A 12,596-nucleotide genomic window follows, 5' to 3' on the forward strand; every position below is an offset into this window, starting at 1 on the left:
ACTGTTATTTAATTGGACTTAAATTTATGAGATTTTTTTTTTTAATAAATTGGATCTGTCGTAAACAAACCTGAATGCAATATTAAAGGTCAATAATTTATCTTAAAGATGGACTTTAAGGTCAAAGGTCAAAGGTCAAGGTTATATCCATTAGCCAAACATCCAGGTTAGAAAGTTATTGACCTGACTGAGGTCAAATGTCAGGTCTGTTGGTATTAGCTGGATAACACAAGAATGTATATGAATGACATGAAATTGGAAAAAACACTACTTTTCCTTTATTTCAATGGTAGACATCCCTTTTGAAATATTTTATACCTTAATTTTAAACTTTAAAATTATAGTTCAAAATCATTTGAATCTTTTTTAATACCGAGTGATAATCATAAATCATACAAATTTCTTCTACTTCATAAACATGCTGACACTTGTTTATAAAGCTACTGAAGTGCAGGATATTGAAATTCATTAAATAAAGGAATGTTGTTTAAAATACAAACAAAATAAGGAATGCCCATTAAAGAGAGAACACATATAGCACACATTATTTCAATATTATATGTTTCTTAATCATATAAATTAACAAAATCTAACTTTCACTCATTTATTTTGTTCAAAGCTGTGATACATATAAAAGCATTGACAAGTAATTTTCTAGGCAATCCATTCTCAATGAATGATTAGCTAGACAAAACAGTTGAAAAGAAATTAATCTGAAAATCTTTAGACAAAAATAAAATGTTTGAAATATTTTTAACCACTTGAGCAAGTCTAGAAAACATAGGAGCTATACCTTAATAATATAAACATGTCACGATAAACTATATATATTAAGTCATTTTTTTTTTCAACAAAGAAGTTTCGATGTTTATGTACAACTCGATAACATCTTATATATCAACATTAAATGAGTTGTACAAAATAACATAAATCTTTCGGATTGTCATGAAGGCCACATACATCTGTCTTGTAATAAAAACATGCATATTTGGCAATAATTGGATGTTTTTATCATTGCTAAAATTTAGATACTTCAAATTAAATAATTTAATCATCTAGTATCAATTTATTAAATGTTCATTAGTGCCTCTTCATCAATATCCTTGAAATTTATAAATGTGAAATGATGCGTGCAGACAAATTCTATCTGTCTAATGATATATGAAAACAACATCTACACTGTTAAGCAATTCGTTGACATCAGTAAATATGGTGAAAATATAATCTTATTAAAATACATATTCTGTGTCCACAATTTGACATCAAAGATCTGACAACACTCTGTTCTAATTTCTTTTTTAAAGACATTTAATACAGGATTCTGATTGTTAAGTTATACAACTTAATATCTGTAGACAAGAATTTCATTGGCTTATTGTAAATTCAGAAATTATTGCGTGCATTTATTATTGCAATTTTGTCATTTGAGACTTAAATGCAAATTTTATTTTTACGATTTTGAGAAAAATCCTGTATAATACATATAAAATATTTCAAAGTGCAAGTTTAAATTATTGCGTTAACAACGTTGTCGCATTTTTCACAATTATAAAACCTTGCAATAATTACTGAATATACAGTATGTAATAATTACAACTATAGAAAGCAGAACGGAGTGGTCTCTGATCCTTGTAAACCAACGTTTTGGCATAGGATCTGTATGTAAATCAGATTGTTAAAAAAAAAAAGGAACTTCATTTTACAATCTCTCTTTTCCTGACTAATGAAATGCATACCCGTCATTTGTTCATAATTTCGTTGAGATCACTGTGGCAAGGCAAAAGTATTTCGTTTAAATATTTTTGATACAAGTATCATAAAATCTCATTACTAACAAAAAATGATATGTAAAAGCATATCACTGTAAATTATTTCATACAGAAATGCTCTAAGTTGTTTTCTTTTCTTTTCTAACAAAGACAAACATTGTCTCATGTTCAAACCAATCTGATTACAATAAAGAGACCTATAAAAAAGAGGCTGTATGGTGACGTATAATTGTTTACTTCTACATAATTTGTTCTCTGGTGGGGAGTTGTCTCATTGGCAGTCATACCACTTAATAAAATAAAACTTATTTTTTATAGTAGCTGAGTGACATCCAATAATAACTGAGAGACAGTCAAAAAAATTCCTTTCCCTGACAATGACTACGGGGAGATTATTCTATTTTTATAACAGCAGCCCAAACAAATATTAAATGCTAGCGTCTTCACTATAAAGTTACCACAAGAAAATTAAAATTTATTTTCGAATGGCTGCAAAACATGGCTGAAAATGTACTACAATGTATGACAATGCACAGAAATACTTTAAAAAAAAATAAGACATTCACGAAATTAAGATATAAATAAAAGCATCCTCTATAGTGAAGAAAAAACATATGATTTACAAAATTAAATCAATGCTTTTTACATATTCTGAAGGGAAGCAAACACATTGAGCAAAAAAAGAGGTAAACAATGTTCTAGATCAAGAAATTTTTTTTGCAATACACAAACATGCACTGAAAAATAACTGGTTTCTTTATTAATGATACACCAATCAGAAGATGGCAAGAAATCGGTCTAAAGGCTGTTTTTTTTCTTCTTCTTCTTAATCATGGAAAAGGAAGTATTTAATAAAAGTTATAAAATGTCTTTAACAAAGCTCAGTTGTTATATCCCATGGCATAAAAAGAAAGAACTAATCTGTGAAAATTTAAAAACTTAACATTATGGCCAAGTCAATGACATAACTTTTTTTAATTTACTTTTCTTTTCTTCTTTTCACATGTAAATGTTTCTACATGAGCTCACTTTGCTTTGAATATATAATAATGGCAAAACTAAAGCAAAAACAAAAATAAGTAAGTTTTGAATTTGATTAAAGAAATGGTATGATACTGAATATTTTCTGGAAATACATGAGTTATAATATCTGATTTTTGGTAGTTTTAAAGCAATAAATGCAAGTGACAACAGATTTCATCGAAAAATCATTACATTTTTCGCATTCATGTTAAAGCTTATGAAATTGGTTTTTAGTTTTTAATTTATGTTGAAAATGTCATTATCATATGAGATTTCTAAACCTGACACACACAGTCACACAGAACTAATTTAAATAATTATTAATTCATTTATACACAAACATAAGCATCAAATTTTGATTTGTAAATAAATCATTATTGACTATAAAACAATTTGAGCACGAAAACTATATATAACAAAAAGTCATTTCAACATCAAAGAAAAAGAAAGAACATTTGGAGGTATGTTGAGCAAAGTGGTTTTAATATAGGACATAAAATACATGAGAAGCTGCAATACAGTGTGTTTTTGTGGAAACTGAAAGACTACAAAAGTTGAGTGAAATTAATGTTCAGGGAAATCTGACCAAAGTCTTTTTTTACAGAATTTCATCACCTATTTTTAACCATACTAGAATTACATAGTTAAATTTTTCAAGCAAAGTGATCTTGCATATTGAACCTAAATCTTCAATTATTCTTATTATATGCCTTATAGGAACAATTTAGTGGTTAATATTATATTTCATTTGTTTTCACCTCTAAAAATGGACACATACATATGGTACATGTATATATATATATATATAACACACAAAATCTATATAAATTGTGAATATAGTATTAAAAAGTGAAATAATTAGAATATACAGTTTCTTTAGATAAACCCTTTTTACCATTACATACCAAATATTTCAAGTACTGTAAATTCAGAAATTATTGTGTGCATTTATTGTTGTCATTTTGTCATTTTTAGACTTAAATGCAATTTTATTTTTTACAATTTTGAGAAAAATCCGGTTTAATTCATAAAAAATATTTCAAAATGTGAGTATAAATTATTGCCTTTACAACTATTTCGCAATAATTAAAACATTGCAATAATCAAAACATGGCAATAATTTCTGAATTTACAGTATAATATGCATTTGGATTGTCATTTGGATTTTGAAAGTTCTCTCTTTTCAACACAATTCACTGTCTCCGAATGTCAAGAATTATGGGTAATGCCATAGCTTGAACATAAACAATTATATTTAAACGGCTCTTTTAAATCTTTACTACAAAAAATTTACTCCAGGTTATTTTAATCAAATGGATGGAACCATTGGATTTCAATTAAGAACTTGTATGACTGTAAAATTAACAAATAAGGAAACAAAAAACAAAAAAAGCTAAACAATATACAAAGATTTTTTTCTCACTATTCTACTACATATAAGAACTTTCTTGATCTTCAATAGAATAGAATTAGTAAGAATACAAATGTGCACCGGGTTAATAATAATACTGTATACAGAGTGAAATATGGACACTTAGTCATTAGTATGGTATTACTAAATATTGCTAAAACTAACAGGGTTATTTCAAAACTGATTTTTTTCTTGAAACTTCAACTTATCTACACTTACGTCTGAGCTAATTACATTGCTAACCTAAACAAATTAAACAATTAAAACTGATTTGAAAAACATTACAATTTCTTGAAAATGGTCAGATTGATTTCAATTTTTCAAGAGATTTATTAATTAATTGAAGTATTCTTACTGGAAATTTCATAAATTGTGGCTAATTATAAAAAGATCTATTAATCAGCTAATATCAATTAAATTGATAGAGTATTTTTGAATTTTCTGACCTGATGAAATATGGATGTGAAAAATTTCAGAAATAAATCATAAGCATAGATGAGAGAAAATCTTTTAACAATAATTTGAGGTTGAAGTCATTATTGTAATTTTTTGTAGTTTAAATTATCATAATACTTTTGAGTTTTCATCATATTGTTGTAATTTTGTATTTTTTTTTCAATTTTCAAATTGATAGTTTATGCGAATCACATTCATGAAAAACACAATTTTTTGAAGAAAAAGCATGATTTTGTTTCACCATCATGATGAACTTTTTAAAAAAGCTCATAATTTGCTAAACAAACATGTGAGTTCCACAAAAATGAAACAAATTTCTGTAACAATGACTCATTAACAAATTCCTTTTTTTTGGTTCTCTTTAAGGGTATATTTTTGCACCTCTTAATTTGTTTCTGTGTAAATTCAGAAAGCAATGTTTTATAAGAATTGCACTAAAGTATATAACAAAACTGTATGCATGCGAAATTACAAAATCGAACATAATTAATGCCATTAAACTGGCACAAAACAAAAACAAAAAAAATCATCTCTGAATGTTTAAAATGCCCAATAATAAAAAAATAATGCCCGTAAATTTCTGGACGAAAATAATATCTTTTCCTAATGAAATAATCATCCAGAATTAATACAGCACACAAATATTCAATAGAAAGGTGTTATAATTTGAGAATCAGATTATAAAAGCTTAAGAGTTAATATCATGTTTTTAGTCCATGCATATTTTTTTTAAAGTTAAATATATGTATCTGAATCTGTAATAAATAAGTCCAACCAAAATCCTTTTTAGAAGTTAAAAAAATTTACCCATACAACAAGGCAAAATGGGATTAATCATAAAAGGCATAAACTGGGATACATTGAAAACTTACTCCTATGGTTATCTATGTTTTTTTTGTTTCGTAGTGGTTGTGTCATAGTTTCATTTAAAAATTGTCCATTGAATGAAAAGAATGAATCATAAATTCCTTAAGAGGAGGCCTTATTTAGTCATAAAATTAAACATACCAATGTCTAAATTTCAGAATGAGCCAAACTGAAGAATGTCAAATAGTAAATGTCTTAAAAAATCGACCTGATCGGTTGTCAACCTCCTCGGTTAAATTTTTTAAGACATTTACTATTTGTCATTCTTTATCTTAATGTAATAGATTGAAATTGCATTAAGGTCATTAGATTATTTCAGACTTTTCTTAAACATATTTCTCTGTATAAAAGTAATCTCATTGTAAACAAATGCCCCATTTTGAATTGTAACAGCTGGGCGAAAAATAAAATAAAGATCTAAAAACAATCATATAAATGTGCACCTAACGCCCTTTCACACACTATCAATTGGCAAGGAATGATTCTATAATATCAAATGCTATCGACTTCTTTTTCATATATGGAGTACACATTTTTCGTGGATTTAATGAATATAGACGATCCACAAAATGCAGTGCTGAACAAAATCAAATTTGTTTCTAAACTTACATGAAAATCTCATCATAGCTATGAGATTAAGTAGCCATGATAAATTGATATTTTTTCTTAATCCACGAAAACAGGTATCTTTAATGAAAAAAATAAACTTAATCCACGAAAACTGGTATCTTTAATGAAAAAAATAAACTTAATCCACGAAAAACTGGTATCTTTAATGAAAAAAATAAACTTAATCCACAGTAATTGTTCCTGAGAATATCAAATATTTACCCAACTTGATAATTTCCTTAATAAATAATTTATAAAATTCATAGTAATGTATTAAAAAATGTTCCAACAGTTATCTCTCAACTGTCAAGCTTCATAGAAATATTACTGATGTAAACTGGCCAGAAATGAAGTTCTAATTAAAATATATAAAATAAACATGAGGTCCTTTCTTGAATAAGAGGTAAAGTCTATCAGAGGTAAAAAAATAATCTGGCTATTGATTGAGAAAATGACTTCTTCAATCTTATATTTTGTTTTTCAAATAAGCATTTTCATAAAAGCTTAACTGGAAAAATTTCAAGTGGGAAAGATTATTAAATGCAATTTCTTAATCATACACATGTATATAATTTTAAAATGAAGTTATTTAGTAACTGTTTCCATTAAAGTTTTCTTTTCTTGAATTTCAAGAAGATGTAAAATTGGCAAAGTTTACTTCTTCTTTGCATCATAAAAGTACATAGATGTAGTCTACAAAAAGTTGTAAACTCATATTTATTTAAAAAAAAGAGTAAAATAACAAGATTTGTAATATTAAAGTCGTGACAAACTAGGACACAAAAATGTAAAACAAATTGTATTTACAATAAATCTCAAAATAAAGCAAATGCGGTTTTGTTTTGTTTATACATGTATCATGCTTTAATGGTTTATATATGGGGGGGAAATACAGAAGTAAAAAGACCAAACTAAACTTATAAATATACAATGGAATGGAAATAAAGGAAAAACAATACAAAATGTTACTTCTGAAAAATGATTATATTATATCATTTTACTATTGTGTTGAAACATACTCTGCTAATGCAATAAACAATACTATCTCTAATATATTATCAACATGATCACAAATTCAACAATTAACATGCAAAACCAAAAACTATCATGACGCTATAATTCAAATCACAATTTTGTTCATTTATATCACAATTTTAATGTCATTTACAATTTTTAGAGAATCTGGAAATATTATTGAAAGACCTCCATCATCCATCTTTTAAAATATTATGTTAAATTTATAAAGTGCCTGCCCTAACCGTTCTCTCTTTCGAGAGGTCATCACAATTGAAAGGTCACTTTTCACATCTATTTCCATTATTCCTTTGTCTTTAATTTTATACATTTATGAAATGTGGAATCAAAATTTACCTTCCTATTATGAGAAATTTGTAATCCTCTTTGTTACCTCTCAATACATATTTCCCTTTAGATTTATCATAACCATTGGAGAAGGCTAAAAAAATATTCCCTGTTTTCTTAGTTTTTGAATTCTATAATTATCTTTTTCAAAGAAAAATAATATTTGATAGTTATTAACTAATTCTATCATTTTTCTAAAATAAAATGGCACAATTTCTCATGAGTTTGCATGACTTAGTACCCTGTACATAGTCATAAGTCAAACTAGGTTTTCTACATAGGGACTAAAACTTTTAACTGAGCAAGTAATAAAATACATCTATGAAATCGTTTTCATTATTCCCTGGGTCCATGTCTTTAAAAAATTCAAAGAAAATGCAGAAGTTGTTTTGGCATTTTTTAACATACCAGTTTTCGCAAAAACTTAAAATAAGTTTAAAAAAGTTCATGTACAATATATCAAGATCTATGTCGTAACAAACTTCTTTCAAAATTTCCATCATGATTTACAAAACTCATTGCTTGACATTTTCCAGCTGATTTCATTTGAAATGGCAACCATCCCACTGTTCTTTCTGATATCTGCACCAATTTAAGTGCAATAAATAGCTGTCATATGTTTCCAACTTTTCAAATTTGAAAATTTCTTTTATTAATTTCCCATATATGCTGACTAAGAGATTGTCCATCAACATCTAAACTATCTGCATCTGAGTCTGGCGGGAAAAATTCTGGTCTTGTTTCTAAAAAAGGTGCCATTTCATCTAAAGGTATAGAATCCACTCCACTGTCAAGTCTTCCTTGATTCTGATTCTTAGCGTTTATTTCAAGTTTGATACCTGAATCTGAAATTCCACTATCAAAAACATCTTGTTCAACGCCAATCTCCGTGGCTTTAATGTCTTGATTGTCAAAGTTTGTTTTTGCAGAATGAAGTTGAGCCTGAACCAGCCCATGAATCTGTGTTTGTTGAGGTTTGACGTGGTCTGAACCTGATAAATGAGGGGGACTCTGATAGTTGAGACAGAACTTATCCACATATGGATGTGTGTGCATGTCATACATGACGGGAAATGCTAATAAAGGTTGAGTCTGGTGGGAATCATCTACAGTCCCTAGAAAGTCATCGTCGAACCATTTCTGATTGTCACGCATGTACAGATATAAAGATAATAGATGATTTTTAAATGTTAAGATTTCATGATTATCATTTAAATCTAATCTGATTTTCTCTTTAGATGTGTCTTTGTACGATATACTCTTCAGGAATGAGGACACTTTTCCTAAATCTAAATCTATTTGCTCAGTGTCTGAAATTTGATATAAACGAGGCACATTTTTATTCTTGAACATACAACAATCAAGCCAGTTTATAGAAACAATAGGTGAAAGAAGCAGCATGTTTGGTTCGGCATCTTTCATATCTTTTATTCTTTGAAGAAATGATACACCCGAATTAAAGGCTCTATTCCAATTACAGTTGCCAAAGTTTCCATCGGCACATATATGATTAATTTGATGTATTCCTTCAGTGATCACAAACACAACCTTTCTATTTGGTTCTATGTTTCGATTATCGGATACAACTTCCACCTTACTATTAGTTGTCTCCCTTATTACCTGCCCAAGACTCCTGACGATGTTGTCAACATAATTGTTTTCAGCACAGAAAACTATTGCAATGTTGTTATCTCCTGAAAAACATAAAGACAAATATAATAGACAAAATACAATTTAAGCTAGATGTTAAGTTATAACTCTAATTTTCAGTTGTCATCCAAGAGCCAGTTCTGCAGTTATTACATACAAGAATGTTTCCATACATAGTACACAGATGCCCAAATTGCACAATCCTTTTCTATGTTCAGTGGACCATGAAATTGGGGGGGAAAACGCTAATTTGGCATTAAAATTCTTCAACTTCATCAAAAACTACCTTGACCAAAAACTTTAACCTGAAGTGGGACAGACAGAGGAACGGACCCACAGTAGATTAGTCAACCATAATGCAACACAAACTAGATCTGTAGATCATCATTATAAACTAATGTAACAAAAATCAAATGTCAGAGCTATAAAAAAAAAGTTAAGACAATTCTGATTTCAAAACTATAGAAAGAAGAATTTAGGTAATGCTAACTCCAATAGATTTCTTTTCAATAGATGATATTAAATTTTCACCATAAAAGCTTATGATGGAATCAAACAATTCAGCTTTTAGTCAATAAATGACCATCATTTGTATGAATCAATATCTACTTTGAAAATTGGTTAGTAAATAAAGGTATGATTGATTTGATTGTTCCTCCATCACAAGAGTGACCTACATTTCTTTGTTGTCTGTACCACTCAAGTACATATGCTGTAAATGTTAATTTTATTTTAATTTAATCAAAATGCAAAATATACTGAAATTACACACATGTTTTTGCTTGTAACATCTGGTTGTACTAATTTTTCAAAATGCACTTGTTATTCGCTTTCATTTAGAGTAAAACATCTGTATATAATACATGTATTTTCAAGCTGTTCCAAGTCAAGGATCATATATTGGGATTCATTTCTGTACATCTAAAGCAACACAATAAGTCAACCACTTAAAAGACACTTTACAATATCAATATATCAAAACTGGAATGTTTGTAAATATTGTTTAAGATATCAGGTGAAATATTTGATATCATGTCAGATGAAAAATAAAGAATCCTTTCATCATAATACAAATATGATACAGATTAAAATGTTTGTTGAATAACCTCTGTCAAGTACACTTGAGACTTAAAACTTTCAGAAGCCAAATGCGTTGCATAACATAAGTGGGGAATTCCAAATTTTAATCAATCTGTTGACTGCCTCTCTCTTGTTTGAAAGATGGGTAAATAAAATGAATTATATACCATCATAGAACAATTAGCACAACTTGATTGTACTTCCTGCTTCTAAAACTGTTGACCTTTGTTTTCCGTAACTAAATGTTTACATATTCTCAAAGCAACAAATTTATTGTTTAATTCAAGTCTGCTGAAGTTAAATAGTTTACAAATCTTAAAAGTTAATGACCGGTAGCGTTTTTACAATGTACTTCTGACAGTAAATTGGGATATTGTGGCGGTAGTCTTATTATTTGGTAACGCACATGCTAGTGCCAAATTAAAACATTCCTTAAAAGATAAAGCAAAATGTTCTTATTAATATAAGACACATTTAGAGCAATGATGATGATTAAATAATAATTTTTATCACTTTTTAACGACATTTTTCTTTGACCTTACTAAAAGATAATTTCCTGTCACAGCACAGCAGAGTGATATGAAAAACTATCACTAAGAACTAAGGCATACATGCTTGTTGTCAAAGGTAAAATAGCGATAAACAGATTATCATTGGTCATCTAAACTTGATTGCTTTTCTTACTTACGCCATACCAGTTCAAGCGAAAAAAATCAATCTCGTTGAGATGATCAACGAAAATCTATATGGTCTTAAAATAATTGAATTTATTTAGAGAAAAAATAAATCAATTAAACTTACTATAACATTATAAAGTAGGGCCAATGTCAAATAACAGTTGTAATATCTTTTTCACTTGGAAGGAAACCAGGTTAACAGATTATTGTATCACAAAACAAGAATCAAACACAGGTTAACTTCAATTTACCTACCATCTGCTGTTTTAATGGTGAATTATTGCAATTCAATATGATCTTTGATTTTTGTAACTAAATCTTTCTTCTTAAATTTTCCTGGAGGTGTTTTCTTTGAAGTTTTGTATTTTTAGCCTATTTTATGTGTCAAACCAATGTTTGTTTTATAGACATTTAATTCAGTAAACTCACTGACATTTGAAAGCGATTTTAAAATAGTGAGACAGCTAGAAGAAACTGCAAAAAAAATATAATAGCTTTTCAAGTACAAGTAGAATTTTCCAATTGAAAAAAAACCCTTACGCTTATATTAAGAAGTAATTTTAGGAATGCTTTACATGAATAATTTGTAAATCATACTTATATGAAATCTAGTTCAAAACTCCCTTGAAAGGGTAACACCTACAGCTAAAATAACTAGAGGCTCTAAAGAGCCTGTGTCGCTCACCCTGGCCTATATATTGTGAATATTAAACAAAGGAAGCAGATGGATTCATGACAAAATTGTGTTTTGGTGATGGTGATGTGTTTGTACATCTTACTTTACTGATCATTCTTGCTGCTTACAATTATCTCTATCTATAATGAACTTGGCCCAGTAGTTTCAGGGGAAAATGTTAGTAAAATTTTACAAATTTTATGAAAACTGTTAAAAATTGAATATAAAGGACAATAACTCCTTGGTCATGTTGACCTATTTGTAAATCTTACTTTGCTGAACATTATTGCTGTTTCCAGTTTATCTCTATCTATAATAATATTCAAGAAAATAACCAAAAATAGCAAAATTTCCTTAAAAATACCGATTCAGGGGCAGCAACCCATTAACAAGTTGTCTGATTCATCTGAAAATTTCAGGGCAGATATATCTTGACCTGATAAACAATTTTACTCCTTGTCAGATTTGCTCTAAATGCTTTGGTTTTTGAGTTATAAGCCCAAAACTGCATTTTACCCCTATGTTCTATTTTTAGCTGTGGAAGCCATCTTGATTAGATGGCACGGTCACTGGACACATTTTTTAAACTAGATACCCCAAAAGAGATTGTGGCCAAGTTTGGTTTAATTTGGCCTGATGGTTTGAGAGGAGAAGATTTTTGTAAAACATTACTACGATTTACGAAAAATGGTTAAAAATTGCCTATAAAGGGAAATAACTCCTAAAGGGGTCAACTGACCATTTCGGTCATGTTGGCTTATTTGTAAATCTTACTTTGCTGAACATAATATTTTTATTATTTTCATTTCATCTTACTAAAAGATAATTTCCTTTCACGGCACAGCAGAGTGATATGAAAATGAAGATATTTGTAAAATTTAACGTCGACAGACGTCAAACGACGACAGACAACAGACGACGGACGCAAAGTGATGGGAAAAGCTCACTTGGCCCTTTGGGCCAGGTAAGCTAAAAAGTTGAAGTCATATAAAAACTTTAAAAAAAAAATATTCAGA

The 12,596-nt window shown here is 28.6% G+C and overlaps 1 protein-coding gene across 3 annotated transcripts in view; it reads right to left on the minus strand.

Annotated features, from left to right (window-relative positions):
- Positions 1-588: 588 nt before the first annotated feature.
- The window catches only part of LOC134720503 (uncharacterized), an 89,057-nt gene continuing 77,049 nt past the window's right edge, over positions 589-12,596 (minus strand). For all 3 annotated transcript variants that reach the window (XM_063582841.1, XM_063582840.1, XM_063582842.1), the window contains one exon: positions 589-9,191. In XM_063582841.1, the coding sequence (XP_063438911.1) occupies positions 8,128-9,191 (1,064 nt within the window). In that variant the 3' untranslated portion in view covers positions 589-8,127. The remainder of the gene's footprint in view (positions 9,192-12,596) is intronic.

Source organism: Mytilus trossulus, chromosome 1 (genome assembly GCF_036588685.1).
Source record: "Mytilus trossulus isolate FHL-02 chromosome 1, PNRI_Mtr1.1.1.hap1, whole genome shotgun sequence".
Taxonomy (NCBI): Eukaryota; Metazoa; Mollusca; class Bivalvia; order Mytilida; family Mytilidae; genus Mytilus; species Mytilus trossulus.